The following is a 16,248-nucleotide window of genomic DNA, read 5'->3' on the forward strand; positions in this document are numbered from 1 at the left end:
TCGAGCCCCTTGCTCCCAGCCCACGCCCGAGTACCCTGGCCTTGGCCCTGAGTGCAGGCTCTCCCCCGCTCCCATCCCCCTCGCCTGGCGCTTCCTCCTGGGGTGGAACGCGCCTCCCCCATGGGGCCTCCGCCAGGCCGGGCTCCTGGCAGCCGGCCGGCGGCTCCCTGAGCATGCTCCACCTATTTATAGACAGGGCCCTCCCCCAACTGCTATTTCAGTCTCCTGCCAGCTGCCGGCGGCTCATTCGGGAAGGAGGAGCAGGGAGCCAGGCCCAGAGCTGTCACCCGGGGCTGGGAGGGAACACAGAGAGCCCGTCTGCCCAACGAGCTCCTCTTCCTGTCCCCTGAGTGCTCAGCCAGACCCCAGCTCCTGGGAACTGAGGACGCGCCAGTGGTCGGCGCCCCTCTGGGGAGAGCTAGGCCACGGTTCCAGGGCCCCGGGGCCCCTCCTGCCCCTGCCACCACTAGGAGCGCCCAGGCCGGATGAGGCGCCTCCCCACAGTGCGGGTCCCGGCAGCCGTGGCCTCAGGGAGCCCCTGAGCAGTGCAGACCGCACCCGGCACCTTCCCCGCATCGGCTCCCCGCCTCAGGCGGCCCCTCCCTGGCATGCTGCTGGTGCCCAAGGCGCAGGGGCTGGTGGAGATGCTGCAGACCATCTACGAGACGGAATCCTGTTTCTCAGCAGATGGCATGTCAGGCCGGGAACCAGCCCTGGAGATCCTGCCCCGGACTCCTCTGCACAGCATCCCCGTGGCAGGTGAGTGCCTCGGCGCCCTCCTTGGGCTCTGTTCTTGGGCATCCTGGTCCCTGAGGCAGAGCAGCTGGCTCTGAGCCCTGCCCAGGTGGGCTCCTGCTTCAGGCTCTCTCGAGGGTGGCGGTGAGCATCCGTGGGGCTCGGCAGGGGGCAGGGCAGGGTGCTCACAGGTGGCTGCCTTCCCCCGGGCCACGCAGCTGCACCACGCTGCATCCCTCCCGTCCCTTTGGCTTCCGGCAGGGTCTGTCCCAGCTGCTGGGGGCTGGGGATTACTTGAGGCTCCTGGCCTAGTTGGCACCACGGTCAAGGGGGAGGAAGTGGGCCAGAGACCTGGCTCCAGGCTGCCTGCTCCCCAGCTTGGGGCAGGGGAAGACGCTGAAGCGACCCAGCTGCTTCGGCTGGTTTGTGCTGGGTAGAGGGTCGAGTGCAGTGATTTCAGCAGGTCCCCAGTCAGGCGGCGTCTGAGGATCGGACACTGTGGGGGAGATGCTGTGTGGTTGTGGGGGGTTCCACAGAGGCTGGCGGTTGGCGTGCGGGGGGCGCGGCTGCCCCGGCTCCCGGCTCCCCCATGTCTCCCCTCTCCCCGGGCCTGGCCTCAGCCCCACCTCTCTAGGATGCAGAGGCATTGCTCTGGCTCAGATGGGCTTCCGGACCCCCAGCCCTGGCTGCAGGATGGCCCCTTCCCCGGCTGCCTTCGCAGCAGCAATGCTTTCAGCCCTTGGCTGGGGGTGGGGTCCCCCAGAGCCGGGCCACTCCTTCCCTCACTCCCAGGAACCTGTTGGCAGCATCAGGCCTTGCTGGCACAGCCTCCCCACCAGGCCGGCACCACAGGATGCTTCCTCCAGGGAGGAGCCTGCTGGACCCACGCCCACCTGCCCCTCCTGGCAGTGGCTTGGCACTGTGTGTGTGTGTGTGTGTGCGCGCGCGCGCCCGTGCATAGGGAGTCCTTGCCTCTGGTTACGTGGGTGTGGATCCCAAGCTTCGAGTTAGAAGGTGGGAAGTGTGTGCCTCTGCAGGTTCCTGTGGCTCAGGGCTGGCTAGGGAGAAGGTTACAATGGAACTGGGATGTGTCAGAGGATGAATGTTTTGGGAAGGGTTTGGAAAAGCCTTGGCACATGGCCTGCCACCTGCCTGGGCAGGGATTTCCGTGCGGCATCCTAGCGTGGGGGCACAGCGTGGAGACCAGCCCTGCAGGGTCCATGCAGGCCCCTGGGACTAGGTGGGCGTCCACAGAGGCGCTCACTCGTGCCTACCCAGTTCTGAGCTTGAGCTAAGGACCTTTCTGGCTGGCTTTCAGCCTCTGCGACTCCAGGCAGTCTCTTGCAAAGCAAAATGAACAGTCGCCCAGAGCATCTGCTGGGGGCAGCTCTACCGGCGGCCACACCAGCCAGCCCATCCCACCCCGCCCCTGCTGCTCGGTAGCCTACAAGCTGCAGCCAGCTCGGGCCCAGGGTTCCTCTTCACATTTCGAGGTAGACCCCAGGAACCTCGCAGGCCACAACCCTGCTCCCCCAGCCCTTCGCTAAGCCCACCTGCCCTGGCCCCCCCGCCCCCGCCGCTGCCCGGCCTGCTGCGTGGTGGCATGGTCCATGCTGGCAGGGGAGAGGCGTGAGTCACCTCAGCAGCTCGGGGAGAGGCCGAGGAATGTTCCCCCTGCGCGGCTCTGATGCTGTGTCTGTGACGCGGCTCGGGACAGATATAGGCCTGGAGCTCGGCGGCCTTGTTTTTTTTTTGGACTCTGGAATGTAAATAGACGTTTCAAATAGAAACACTTTAACCTTTGGGTTAAAAAAAAAATCCTCCCTGGATAAACATGGCCATGAGGGCCCAGTCAGCCTGGTGATTCCCTCCCCACCCCAGCCCCTCCCCCGCCTCCCGGTCCCCCTCCTGATCCCTCTGCAGCCGGGATGCAGGGATGCGCTTTGGGGCTGAACGTGTCGCACAGGCGTCCCTAGCCCAAGGGGTTGGGACGAGGGGCTCTTCAGGGTGGTGGCAGCTGCTACCTCTAGCAGCAAGTCGCAGGAACCCTGTCTGGGGGGCGGCCTTCTTCTTTGGGGAGTCTTGCTCACTGCCATTGCCCTGCGGCTACCATAGTGCCCGGCCCTGGGATGAATGAATGTTACAGGAAGGGCTGGGGTTGCTGGCCAGGGGCTCGGCCCTCTGGGTGAATAGCCAGCTCCAGTGTGTCGCCCCAGCAGCTGAGCCGTGGAGCCTGGGGCTCTGCTGTTGTTGCTTCAGGGGCCTGGGGTGTGGGAGGTGAATCTTGGCGTCCACCCGTGGTGGTTGGGGTCCCCACCTAGCTGGCTGACCTGCCACAGCCCAGCACCCACTGGGCACCACTGTTACCCAGGCCTGGTCCCCGCTTGGGAAGTTTGAATTCTTTTTTTAAGGTTTTAACTGATTTTATTTGAAAGTCGGAGTTACAGAGAGAGGGAGAGGCTGGGAGAGAGAGAGCTCTTCCATCCGCTGGTTCGTACCCCAAATGGCTGCAATGGTCAGGGATGGACTAGGCCAAAGCCGGGAGCCAGGAGCTCCTTCCGGGTCACCCAAGTGGGTGCAGGGTCCCAAGCACTTGGGCCATCTTCCGCTACTTTCCCAGGCAGCAGAATCAGAAGTGGATCAGCTGGGCGTCAAACGGGCACCCGTGTGGGATGTTGGCATCACAGGTGGAGGCGTTACCTGCTATGCCACAGGGCCCGGGAGTTTGAATTCTTGTAAAGGATGCACAGGAGTTCTTGGCCCCTTCTGTGGGCCCTGGACTCTGACTGTGCGGGCTGCGGCTGCTGCTGGGTCAGTGTGTGATCACTGTGGATGTCGGGGGGTGCTGTGGGGTTCAGGGTTGGCACTGGCGCCCTCCCTGGGTGTTGCTGTCTGTGTCCTTAGGCCATTGCAAGCGTGGCTGTGTGTGCAGGTGTTGGGATGCCGAGAACATGGGGAGGATGAGTCTCGGGTGGGACAGGAACTAATGACACTGTCGTGTACCAGGTGACAAGGGCGTCAGGTACCGTTCTTTCTTCCCTCATCTCTCTTTTTTTTTCCAAGGTGTATTTTATTTATTTGAAAGAGTTACAGAGGGGCTGGTGCTGTGGAGTAATGGGTAAAGCCACCATTTGTAATGCCGGCTTCCCATATGGATGTCGGTTCGAGTCCTGGCTGCTCCTCTTCTGATCCAGCTCTCTGCTGTGGCCTGGGAAAGCAGTAGAAGATGGCTCTAGTCCTTGGAACCCTGCACCTGCGTGGGAGACCTGGAAGAAGCTCTTGGCTCCTGGCTTCAGATTGGCGCAACTCTGGCCATCACAGACAAATGGGGAGTGAACCAGCGGATGGAAGATCTCTCTCTCTCTCTCTCTCTGTGAAACTCTAATTTTCAAATAAATGAATAAATCTTTATTTTCAAAGATTTTATTTATTTATTTGAGAGAGTTACAGACAGTGGGAGGGAGAGACAGAAAGGTCTTCCTTCCGTTGGTTCACCCCCCAAATGGCTGCAACAGCTGGAGCTGTACTGATCTGAAGCCAGGAGCCAGGTGCTTCTTCCTGGTCTCCCACGCGGGTGCAGGGGCCCAAGCACTTGGGCTGTCTTCTGCTTTTGCAGGCCACAGCAGAGAGCTGGATTGGAAGAGGAGCAGCCAGGATTCGAACTAGCACCCATATGGGATGCCAGCGCTGCAGGCAGAGGATTAACCTGCTGTGCCATGGTGCCAACCCCATCAAATAAATAAATTAATTTTAAAAACTAAAAATAAAAAAGAGTTCCAGAGAGGCAGAGGCAGAGAGAGACAAGTCTTGCATTCGCCGGTTCACGCTCCAGATGGCCTCAACAAGTGGAGCTGAGCTGATCTGAAGCCAGGAGCCAGGAGCTTCTTCGGGTCTCCCACGTGGGTGCAGGGGCCCAAGCACTGGGCCATCTTCCACTGCTTTCCCAGGCTACAGCAGGGAGCTGGATCGGAAGTAAAGCAGCCAGGACTCGAACCAGCACCCATATGGGATTCCAGTGCTGCAGGCCAGGGCTTTAACCCACTGTGCCACAATGCTGGCCCCTCTTCCTTTCTCTCTCTCTTTCTCTCTCTCTTTTAATTTATTTGAAAGGCAGAGTTACAGAGAGGCAGAGGCAGAGAGAGAGAGAGGTCTTCCATCTGCTGGTCTCCCCGGATGGCCTCAACGGCTGGAGCTGTGCGATCTGAAGCCAGAAACTTCTTCCAGGTCTCGCCTGTGGGCGCGGGGGCCCAAGGACTTGGGCCATTTTCCACTGCTTTCCCAGGTAATAGCAGAGAGCTGGATCAGAAGTGGAGCAGCCAGGACTTGAACCGGTGCCCATATGGGATGCCGGCACTGCGGGTGGCAGCATTACCTGCTACGCCACAGCACTGGCCCCTCTCATCTCCTTTAATAAGATGTTAACAGCTACATTTCATTTTATTTTGTTTTGTTTTTAAAAAGATTTATTTTATTTGTTTGAAAGGTAGAGTTACAGAGACAGAGAGAGAGAGAGAGAGAGAGAGACAGAGAGATTTTCCATCTACTGGTTCATTCCCCAAATGGCAACAGCCAGGCCTGGGCCACACCAAAGCCAGGAGCTTCTAAAGGGTCTCCCACGTGGGTGCAGGGGCCTTGCACCTGGGCCATCTTTCCGTCTTTCCCAGGTGTACTACCAGGGAGCTGGATCAGAGTGGAACAGCTGAGACTTGAACTTGTGCTCTGATGTGGGCTGCCAGCATTGCAGGTGGCAGCTTAAGCTGCTGTGCCACAACACTGACCCCCCAACAGCCATATTTTATAATTGAGGAGGATCAGAGAGGCTAAGGAATTTGCCCAAGGTCACAGAATAAGTGGGAGCTTGGAATTGAACTCAGGTCTCTGGGTAGGGCCATTGTTGATCCACATATTGTTGATTCTTTTGTTCAGATTTTTATAGGGTAGCCCTTCTGGGTACATGTGTCCTCATTCCAGTGTACATGCTTGGTAGTGGCCCTTTGGGCTCGATTTTAGCCCCATTTTCCCCTTTAGCTGGGTGCCTTGTGCAGTGTACAACCTGCACAACCTCACGTGGTAGGCCAGACTGTGTGCCACCAAAGCTAGTGCTCCTAGAGGATGGAGCCAGTTCTGGCCTTTGAGAGCTCCTCCTGGGGAGTCTTGGTTGCTTGCTTGCTTGCTTGCTTGCTTGCTTTTTTTTTTTTTTTTTTTTTTTTTGACAGGCAGATTTAAACAGTGAGAGAGAGAGACAGAGAGAAAGTCTTCCTTTTCCGTTGGTTCACCCCCCAAGTGGCCACTATGTCTAGTGCACTGCGGTTGGCGCACCGCGCTGATCCGAAGCCAGGAGCCAGGTGCTTCTCCTGGTCTCCCATGGGGTGCAGGGCCCAAGTACTTGGGCCACCCTCCACCGCACTCCCTGGCCACAGCAGAGAGCTGGCCTGGAAGAGGGGCAACCTGGGCAGAATCCGGCGCCCCAACCGGGACTAGAACCCGGTGTGCCGGCGCCGCAGGCAGAGGATTAGCCTAGTGAGCCGCGGCACCGGCCTGAGTCTTGGTTTCTTATAAGTCCTTGGGGCCCCTTGGCCAACTCCTTCCCCACAAGGATTTTGTCCAAGAGAAGAAGGCGCAGGGCAGAGTTGGAACTGTCCCCCGCACAGCCAGCCTCCCTGCCCCTTGCTCCTACCTCTTCCCGTCTTCTCTGTGAGACCCTCAGCTGTCCCTTGCCCGCCGCACAGCTGCCAGGCAGGAAATCAGATTAACTGTGTCCACTCGCAGCTGTAACAGCTGGCGGGGGGCCGGCGCCCCCGGGGCGGTGAGAGGCGGCGGTTCTCAGGCTGCTTTCAGTTGTACGGGAATGGCCCAGGGAGTGCGTCCAGATGCAGAGTCCCAGGCCCCTGGCTTAGCTTTTGTAGGACAGCCCAGGAACTAACACTTAAAAAATTTCTTTGTTTGGAAAGCAGAGGCAGAGAGATACAGACAGACACACAGAGCTGGCATCCTTTGGTTCTCTCCCCAAATGCCCACAATGGCCCCCAGCCTTGGCTAAAGCCTGGAGCCAAGAACTCCATCCACGTCTCCCACGTGGGAGGCCAGAGCCGTCACAGTTCCCTCCCAGGGTCTGCATTCGCGGGAAGCTGGAAGCGGGAGCCAGAGGCTGGTGTCAAACCCAGGCAGAAATGCCCATTCCAGGAGCTAACGTTTTAAGCTCATGTTTCTGGTGACTCAGACCTTGCTTGGATAGGGGCTGTGAGGTCGGGGTCACGGGGTGCAGCAGACTGCCGCTGGATGTGAGCAGCATCCCTGGGAGGCCCCGTGGGCCGTGGGCCTCCTGGGCAGTGGCCCGTGCAGAGGGAGGGAGGCTGTCGCCAGTTAGAAGCGAATCCAATTCCCAGCAGCCTGATAGTCTGGAGAGAGAGGATGTTTTGAGACGCTGGGGAGCAGGTGTCTAAACCCCAGCGGGTCGAGGGGTTATGGCACGTGGCCAGGTGGGCAGGGCACTCTGCCGGCTGTTCAGGGCTGGGCTGTGGCTGCGGAGTGGAGGCGAGGCCGACCTGCGGGGGGCGGGGAGCGAGCAGCGCCAGCAACAGCTGTGGCCTGCGCGTGGTCAGTGTGCCTTCGATTGCCTCCCGCCTTGTGCCCGAGTGTTTCCTGGAAGTGGCTGGGAGATGGGAGGCAGCCTCTCCAGGTGGCCTCCCAAGCCGATGCGCTCCCGCTGGGCCTCCGCAGCCCCTGAGTAAGAGTTGTTCAGACATGCTGGTTCCTGGGCACCCCCTCCTCTCCTGCCCCCGCCCCCGCCCCCAGCTGCCTTCTCCCCTGCACTCCTGGGCTCTGGTGTACATGCGGCTGACCAGGCGCCCCGTCCACGTCCCTAACAGAGTGTGGTTCCTTCCTCCATTTCTCATTAAATCGGGAGCATCCCTCAGGGTGTCTCCTTCTGTCAGAAGAGCAGGGGTGAAGGGCTGGTTCCCCACCTCCTTTCCAGACGACCTTGAACAAGCCGCTTCCCGCGCTGGCCTCGCTTTGCTCCTCTGTGAACTGGGGCGGCTAGTTGCTGGGCTCTGTGAGGTCAGTGTCACGCTGCTTCTGCCTTGCGGGGAAAAGAGGCCGAGGGTCTTCCGGGTCCTCCCCGCAGAGGCTGTGCGCCAGTGCTGGGGAGAGCGCGCGCTTAGGTTAGAGCGCCAGGGACAGCCATGAGCTGCTGGGGGCCCCCAGAGTAAGGACTAAAACTCATGTCCTCTGTGCCAAGGAATGCTGCGAGGGGTCTCACTGCTCGGCCCGAACGCAGAGGACAGAGGGACCTGTCTTTGATTTATCTGAAAGACTCAGGGAGAAATCTTCCATTGGGTTTACTCCCAGGTGGCTCCATCCTGGTCTCCCGCATGGGCGGCAGGGCCCCAGGCACCTGAGGCAGGCATGACACCTGCTGCCTCTCAGGGTAAGCATAGGCAGGAAGGTGGAATCATAAGTGGAGCTGGGACTTGAACCCAAGTGGCATCTTAACTTCTGCACTAAACAGAGTGGCCCTTCTTGGCACTGGGGAGGCAGACGGAGATGGCCTGGATGTGCTGGAGTTAGGAGGGGGCTTCTCCCAGAGTCCTCTCCCGCACTGGCCCCAGGTGCTGGCCCCTCAGGCTTGGGTGGTGTGGGGTCCTCAGGAAGAGGCCTTGACTGGGGACAGGGTCACAGGGTGACCTTAGGTCAGTCTGCCAGGGATTCTGAGCCTGGCACCTGCAGTATCCAAGGGTTCTGGCTGCACACGATTCTAAGCCTTTTATTTGTTTGTTTTTTGTTTTACTTTATTTATTTGAAAGAATTACAGAGAGTGGTAGAACCAGCGAGAAGTGTCTTCCACCCACTGGTTCACTCCTCAAAGGGCTGCAATAGCCAGAGCTGAGCCGATCCAAAGCCAGGAGCCTCTTTCGGGTCTCCCACATGGGTTCAGGGGCCCAAGCACTTGGGCCATCTTCTACTGCTTTCCCAGGCCATAGCAGAGAGCTGGATCAGAAATGGAGCAGCCGGGACTTGAACTGGCACCCATATGGGATGCTGGCGCTGCAGGCAGTGGCTTTAAACCATTGCACCACAGCGCCTGCCCCTCTACGCCTAGTATTTTATGCATTTTAGAAAATGCTGAGAAATGGTCTGTAGGCTTCACTGGATTGTCAGCAGGGTCTGGGGCACACGGCAAAGTCAGGAGCCGTTGATGAGAGCCCTGACGGGCACCTCCTTAGGTCCTGCCGCGTGCATCTTCCTGAGCCTACCCACCCTTGGGGCAGGTGAGGTGCTCTGTCCTCTCCCATCTCACAGGTGCCTGTGTTGAGCTCAGGGAGGCACCCAGCACCTTGCCCCAGTGAGCGGTGCACCTGCCTGGAGCCCCAGCATCCTCTTACTCTTAGCCATTACATGATGTGTCTTCACTTGCGTTACTGGACAAGTTGTGAAAATTGCTAGGTGAGAGTCCTGCCCAGCTGGCACATGTGGAAACACCCTGTGCACTGTGGCAAGACCTGTTGAGTCTCAACGGGCCGCCCCAGTCACGCAAGAGCACAGGAATAGATCATGGGAAGCCGTGCTTGGTGGGGAGTGTCCTGGGTGGAGCCGCCTGCCCAGCGCCCTGCAGGCAGCATGGGGGAAGCGCCTTTCCTCCTCCAACGAGGGGCAGATTGAGGTGACGAGACATTCAGTTAAGGCAGCCGCTGACCGCCCAGGCTGGACGGGCAGGTCCCCAGGGCTGGGGTGCTGCTGGAAGAGGCTACCCCCTGGGAGCCTGGTGCTCACCAGAGAAGGAGGGAGGCTCCCCCCGCCCCTGGGCAGCGCCATCTACCCCGCGTTGGAGCCAGGCCGCACACGTTTGTGTTCAGAGGAGCCTGGTGTGCTGGGAGTCAGGACGCCCAGGTTTAGATCCCCGTCGGCTGCTGTGTGGCTGGCGGGCCCTTTGCAGGGCTGCGTCGCTAAGAAGCTTGGTTTCCTCGCCTGGGTCACAAGGGGGTTGAAGCAGATGATCTCAAAGGGCCCTTTCACCCTCTCCCCTCGGATCCCGGGATTATCTGCCCCGGCCTCATTTCTCTTCCGCATCAACATTCCAGGCGACTCAGAACACCCCTGTTTCATACTCTGCACTCCACGGGTCCTCTCCTCCCTTAGTCTTGGGTGGCTGCTGGCCCCTTCCCCCCCCGGGGCTGGCCAGGGTGTGCCACAGGGACATCAGCTGAGCTGACGACATCTCCAAGAGAGGCCTTGTCACTGGCACGTAGCGTGTGCCCAGCAGGAGGAAGGTTTGTCCGTGCATGCGGACAGCTCGATCTGTTTCCTATTTTGAACTGTTGTACTCAAAGGTGCCACTAAAGCCTGCTCCTCGTGGCCCAGTGTCCCTTTCCCGGGATGCCCGGTTGTAGGTGGAGGCTGTGCTGGCAGTGGTCCCGAGGGTTGCCCCGTCAGCGTCAGCATCATCTCTGCCAGAGGAGCCAGGCCCTCCCTGGGCTGGCGGGCATGGGGGCGGCCTGGGAGGAAGTCTCACTAGGGTGTCACCACTGCCCATTTGTGACCATGAGCTGGGCAGGGCAGCCTCTCCTGAGAGAGAGCTCAGTATCTGCAGAGCCTCTCTGATGACCAGAAATGTCCAGCTCTGCCCACCTGGCTACCCAGCCTAGAGACTCCTCCATGGAGGCCATGTGGGTCACCTCTGCAGAAAGCCGTGTGGTCCTTAGGCCTCCACTCCCAGGAAGTGCGAGGGCCTGAGTCCCTGGGAAGACAGAGTATGTGGCAGGGTGGGTGTCCTGGGCCTGCCCGCAGCCCTGCCCCCTCCCTCCGCAGGAGGCCTCTCCTGACTCCTGCAGCTGCATCAGGGCGAGGCTGGTGGGGAGGGGAAGGACCCAGGGCCTTGCTCTGCGTGCGACCTGGCTTTTCAAGTGGGCTCTTTGCTTGGAGCTCCCACGTAGTGCCCTCTTTGCCCCCCTGCCCGTCCACTTCTCCTTCCAGGAGTTCTGCAACCTTTAGTCTGCCAGGAGGCAGCCAAGTCTCTTCCTCTCCAGACACACCCACTTCCGCTTCCAGGTGCTTGGTCCTGGTGGCTGCTGCCGCCGCCTGCTCTGCTCGTGCGAAGCTGGCAGAAGGCACAGACCCTCGAGGGGTGCAAGGCCAGCAGACTGTAGGCTCTGCCAAACAGGTTACATCCTAGGGACTCCACGCCCTTCCCTTTCCTGAGTGCAGCCAAGCCACCGTGGCCCCTTCTGTTTTGCGTGGAGCCAGGTCGCTGCCTTCTAGACCCCTGGAGTACTGGCTGCAAGGTCTTATTTTCCCAGCTGGCCCTGCTTCCCACTGCATGGGAGTCGGGCTGCGTGGCAGGGCCCTCTGGCTGCCTTGCCACCTGCCTGCCCATGGGGCACAGCTCCCACTGCAGCACCGGGCCTGACATCTCTGTGGAAGCAGCCCTGGGGAGAGATTCCCCTCGCCTGGGCCTATGTGCTTTTTGCAGGGCTCCTGCAGGGGAAGCTACCACTGCTGGCTGCAGTTCCAGCCCAAGGCAGGGTTATCTGCTGGGAGCCAGGAGCACTTGGACCCCTGCCTTCCCTGGGCGGGCAGGCGGCCTGGCATCCGGCTCCCGCAGCCCTGGTCCTGCTGGGAGCAGCAGGTTGAAGTCTGCCCACCGCTTGGCTGAGTGATCCGAGTGCCGTGGACCAGGCCAGCCCTGCCTGGGAGCAGATGACCCTACAGCAAGGCTGGGGCCTTCCTGAGAGCTCCAAAGGCTGCTTACGGCAGCCCTGCTTTGCATCATGGGGCCGGGGCAGGACATGGGTTGGGGAGTGTGTGTGTGTGACCCCACCCTCCTGGCCACATGGAGCCACTCCTGCAGATGTGGCTCTGGCCCCGTGGCCGCAGAGTCGTCAATGCGGCTGGCAGGAAAGCCACAGAGGAATGTGCCGCGCTGGGGGATTAGGGGCTGTGGGCATGCAGAGAGGCGTCCTGCCCGGGCTTCAGCCTCTCCCACCCACCCGCGCCGTTGGGAGTCCCAGGGGCCACATTCAGCCAGGAGAATGGCACGGCCGTTCACGGCCTCACCCGTTCAGTGCTGGGTTCCCTGGAGAAACCCAGGTCCCTCTGGACAGGGTGTGGCTGCCTCTCTTAGCCCACTCTGTGCCCACTCCCGGTCCCCTCCCCACTCATAATGAGGGCTGGTGGTGAGGGCCCTGGGGCTGTTGTCAGCTTGGACTCCGGGGGGGCCCCCGCTGCCACAGGAGAATCTTCGTGGCGCCCGTGGCCTCCCTGGGCTATAGCAAGGAAAGTGAGGGCTTTCTTTGGAGAAAGAAGTGGAAAAGAAACGAGCTGGGGTGGCCCTGCCTCTCTCACTTCCTCCTTCCCAGCACTGTATCCTGCCTTCCCCTTCCTGCCCGCGTGGTCCGGAGGTTTCTGTGGGGTGTGGGCTGGGCTTGGGGCTCCCTGCTGCTGTGCTGTTTGCCAGTTGCCCTGGCAACCATAGGGCAGCGGTGGAGAGTGGCATTCAGTGACCAGAGGACAGTGCACGGGACCAGAAGGTCGAGATGCAGCCTTCCCGTGAGCCACTGCAACCTTTTGGGCTCCCTGGGGTCTCTGGGCCAGGGTCTTGGAATCCAGCAAACTGCCCCCCCCCCCAGGCTGTCCCCTTCCCTGGTGGGGGCCCCTCCCTGGGGCTGGAGTCAGGTCCCTGCCTGAGGTCCCTGCTGCAGCCCTTACCCTTCTTCCTGTCTGATTCCTTTTCCTTTCCTGTCTCCTCCTCCTACCTCCCGCCCGCCCATTCTCTCAGCCCCCTTCCCCCAGGCACAGCTGCCGTTGGGCTCACTCTATATATAGCGGCATTTTCAGGGTAATTACAATAAAACTGTTGAAAGGAGAGAACCCAGCAAAGGAAGCCAGTCTGACTCCCAGCCCCCTCCTGTCCCTGGCTGGGTGCAGCCCTGCATCCCATTCCCTGCGGCTGCCTGTCAACCCCACCTTCCCATGGCCGCTCCCAGGGCCCCCTCTGCACCAGCTGGGTGGGAGGCAGAAGACAGGAGAGGGCAGTGCGGTGCAGAAGGCGTCCACAGGCCTGGCTGCCGGCCCCACTAGTTCTGGAGCCGCCGCGGCACCTCCGTGTATCTCCTTTGGGGGAGGATGATGTTGAGAGAGGGGAAGAAGGTGCAGGATGGTGGTGAAGACGGAGGATTTAGGTTCACATCCTGTGGCTTCCCTCGCCTGTGAGTGATGACTTAAGCCTCTTTCCACCTCAGTTTCCCTTATCAGTAAAGTGGGGTGATCACAGCACCCAGGTCATGGGGCTGAGGCCTGAAGAAACCCCTGGGTAAGGTGCCCGGTGTTCCGTGCCCGGGGGCTGGGCCTCATGCTGGTGCTCATCTTCTCTCCGAAGTTCATGGCGTTGACCTTGTGGGATGAGGGTGGAAGGCTGTGCCCACGGGGCAGGGGATGTGACTCTCTGTCTTCACTCTCTGGGTCTCCTCGTCCTGCCTGGTGGCCCACTGGGCTGCCAGTGGCTGTGGGGACTGGGACGGAGCCCACTGACCCCTTCCTGTCTCTTGTGCCTACAGTGGAGGTGAAGCCGGTACTGCCAGGAGCCATGCCCAGCTCCCTGGGGGGCGGGGGCGGGGGCGGAGGCAGCCCCAGCCCTGTGGAGCTGCGGGGGGCCCTGGCGGGCCCCGTGGACCCCGCGCTGCGGGAACAGCAGCTGCAGCAGGAGCTCCTGGCGCTGAAGCAGCAGCAGCAGCTGCAGAAGCAGCTCCTGTTCGCCGAGTTCCAGAAACAGCACGACCACCTGACCCGGCAGCATGAGGTCCAGCTGCAGAAGCACCTCAAGGTGAGAGAGGTGGGCGCGGCGGGGGCACCCCCACGCCCCACCCCCGGGCCCGCTCACCCGACCCCGGCGCCGCACCTCTGCAGCAGCAGCAGGAGATGCTGGCCGCCAAGAGGCAGCAGGAGCTGGAGCAGCAGCGGCAGCGGGAGCAGCAGCGGCAGGAGGAGCTGGAGAAGCAGAGGCTGGAGCAGCAGCTGCTCATCCTGCGCAACAAGGAGAAGAGCAAAGAGAGTGAGGCCCGCCCCCTCCGCCCCGGGGTGGGGGCGGGCTGCGGGGGTCTCTGCCCCAGACCCCCCAGGTCAGCTCCGCTCTGGCCCGCAGGCGCCATCGCCAGCACGGAGGTGAAGCTCAGGCTCCAGGAGTTCCTCCTGTCCAAGTCAAAGGAGCCCACGCCAGGCGGCCTCAACCATTCCCTCCCACAGCACCCCAAATGCTGGTAATGGCGCTGGGCAGACGCGAGAGGGCAGCCGGGGGCAGGGTGGCTGTGAACAGGCCCTGCAGGCTCCACCCCACTGCCTCTCCCCACTGCCCTCCCTGGAATCCATTTCCTGCCACTACATATATACAGGAATGTAGACCACCGGGTGGCCGGCCCGGGCCTGGTGATAACCCAGACCTGCTTCTGTCGCTGTTCCCCACCTGCAGGGGAGCCCACCATGCTTCTTTGGACCAGAGTTCCCCTCCCCAGAGCGGCCCCCCTGGGACGCCTCCCTCCTACAAACTGCCTTTGCTTGGGCCCTACGACAACCGAGATGACTTCCCGCTCCGCAAGACAGGTGAGGCAGGGCCTGGCCTGGCCTGGCCTCCCGGCACGTGGCTGCTGTGAGTCGGCCCTGACTCGGGTGGGCTGGGCTGCAGGTGTGCGCCAGCGTGCGTGGATGTCGCTGAGCCCTGGCTGCCTTCCCTCCAGCCTCTGAACCCAACTTGAAAGTGCGTTCGAGGCTAAAACAGAAGGTGGCGGAGCGGAGAAGCAGTCCCCTCCTGCGTCGCAAGGACGGGACCGTCATCAGCACCTTTAAGAAGAGAGCAGTTGAGATCACGGGCGCCGGGCCTGGAGGTAAGGGCTCCTCCCGTGTGCTTTTTCCGGGGGCCTGGGAGTGGGAGTGGCTCGGAGCAGGCCCAGTGACAGCCCCCTCTCCTGTAGTGCCGTCCGTGTGTAACAGTGCGCCTGGTTCCGGCCCCAGCTCCCCCAACAGCTCCCACAGCACCATCGCCGAGAACGGCTTCACTGGCTCAGTTCCCAACATCCCCACCGAGGTACAGGCCTGGCCCAGGGCGGGGCCGGGAGGGAGTGGGCGCCAGAGCTGCTCTCTTTCCCTTTCCCGGTCTGCCTGCCTGAGCGCGCCCCGGCAGGAGGGTCCTTGCTCAGACATGACGCTTTGTAGAGGGGTTCCCCCCGACAGGCCTGTGGGGGCTCTGATGGCCCAGTCACCCCAGCTGGGGCTTGGGGTGGGGGGTGTGGAGCAACCGTCCGAGACCTTGGCCTTGGCCCCAGGCTGCCCTCCCTCACCAGCTCCCCTGTGCTGGCGCTCATGCCTGTCTCTCCCCTGCCTGCTCCCCAGATGCTCCCCCAGCACCGGGCCCTCCCTCTGGACAGCTCCCCCAACCAGTTCAGCCTCTACACGTCTCCCTCTCTGCCCAACATCTCCCTAGGGCTGCAGGCCACGGTCACTGTCACCAACTCACACCTCACTGTAAGTACAGGCCTCTGCTGTTGGGGTCACTCGTCCCCACGTGTCCCAACCCGGGCCCCGCAGCAGTTCAGATGGTCCGCCCTAGAGCTGAGGGTGGGCAGAGGGTAGACGAGGGATGTCGGTCCCCGATCTCCGGTCTCCCTCCACCCCTTGCCAGGCCTCCCCGAAGCTGTCGACGCAGCAGGAGGCCGAGAGGCAGGCCCTCCAGTCCCTGCGGCAGGGCGGCACGCTGACGGGCAAGTTCATGAGCACATCCTCCATCCCGGGCTGCCTGCTGGGCGTGGCGCTGGAGGGCGACGCCAGCCCCCACGGACACGCCTCCCTGCTACAGCACGTGCTGCTGCTGGAACAGGCCCGGCAGCAGAGCGCCCTCATCGCGGGTGAGTGGGCCGCTGGCCCTGCTTCCGGGGGCTCCAGTCAGGACCCAGTGGCAGGGAGCGGCAGCCGGGGAGACTCCTGCCACGGCTCCCCTCGGCGGCACCACTGAGCTCTCCCGCATTCTGCAGGCATGGAGTGTGTACAGCATGCCAGGGGCGGTTGTGGGCGGAGTCTGCTGCTGTGTCGGGGTGTGCGTCCCACAGCAGCGCTACCCAGTAGAAACCCCACACAAGCCACCTGCGCAGTTCAAAGTTCTTCAGTAGGCGCAATAAAATATGTAGTAGGAAAACAGGTGGCATTACTTTTTTAATATATTTAACCCAGTGTAGCCGGAATGTTCTCATCTCAACACGGAATCAGTGTAGTCATCCATCAGTTATTTTACTTTTTGTTTCATACCAAGTCAGCCCTGCTGTGTGTGATGCTCCTGGCACACCGAGGTAGTCGGGCTGTGTTTCTGGGGCTCAGGCGGCCCCTGGCCATGGGACTGAACAGCACAGCTTCGGCCCGGCCAGCCCCTTCAGTACCTCTGGGCATCAGAAGAGGTTCTGCTTGAAAGTCTGATCCTGGCCCCAGGCCTTTCCAGCCTGCGGGAGGATCCATGACCCGGAGTTCTCACTGCCACTG

The 16,248-nt window shown here is 61.4% G+C and overlaps 1 protein-coding gene across 4 annotated transcripts in view; it reads left to right on the plus strand.

Annotated features, from left to right (window-relative positions):
- The window catches only part of HDAC5 (histone deacetylase 5), a 36,606-nt gene that overhangs the window by 11,392 nt on the left and 8,966 nt on the right, over positions 1 to 16,248 (plus strand). For 2 of the 4 annotated variants that reach the window (XM_017349223.3, XM_070060630.1), the window contains exons 3-11: positions 685 to 759; positions 13,287 to 13,552; positions 13,636 to 13,780; positions 13,871 to 13,985; positions 14,195 to 14,325; positions 14,460 to 14,606; positions 14,694 to 14,806; positions 15,112 to 15,243; positions 15,401 to 15,623. In XM_017349223.3, coding sequence (XP_017204712.1) covers positions 685 to 759; positions 13,287 to 13,552; positions 13,636 to 13,780; positions 13,871 to 13,985; positions 14,195 to 14,325; positions 14,460 to 14,606; positions 14,694 to 14,806; positions 15,112 to 15,243; positions 15,401 to 15,623 — 1,347 coding nt within the window. Of the gene's footprint in view, positions 1 to 237; positions 760 to 13,286; positions 13,553 to 13,635; positions 13,781 to 13,870; positions 13,986 to 14,194; positions 14,326 to 14,459; positions 14,607 to 14,693; positions 14,807 to 15,111; positions 15,244 to 15,400; positions 15,624 to 16,248 lie in introns of those variants that run through there. The other 2 variants (XM_017349224.3, XM_051825719.2) reach the window with 2 other exon arrangements.

This window comes from Oryctolagus cuniculus, chromosome 17 (assembly GCF_964237555.1).
Source record: "Oryctolagus cuniculus chromosome 17, mOryCun1.1, whole genome shotgun sequence".
Lineage (NCBI taxonomy): Eukaryota > Metazoa > Chordata > Mammalia > Lagomorpha > Leporidae > Oryctolagus > Oryctolagus cuniculus.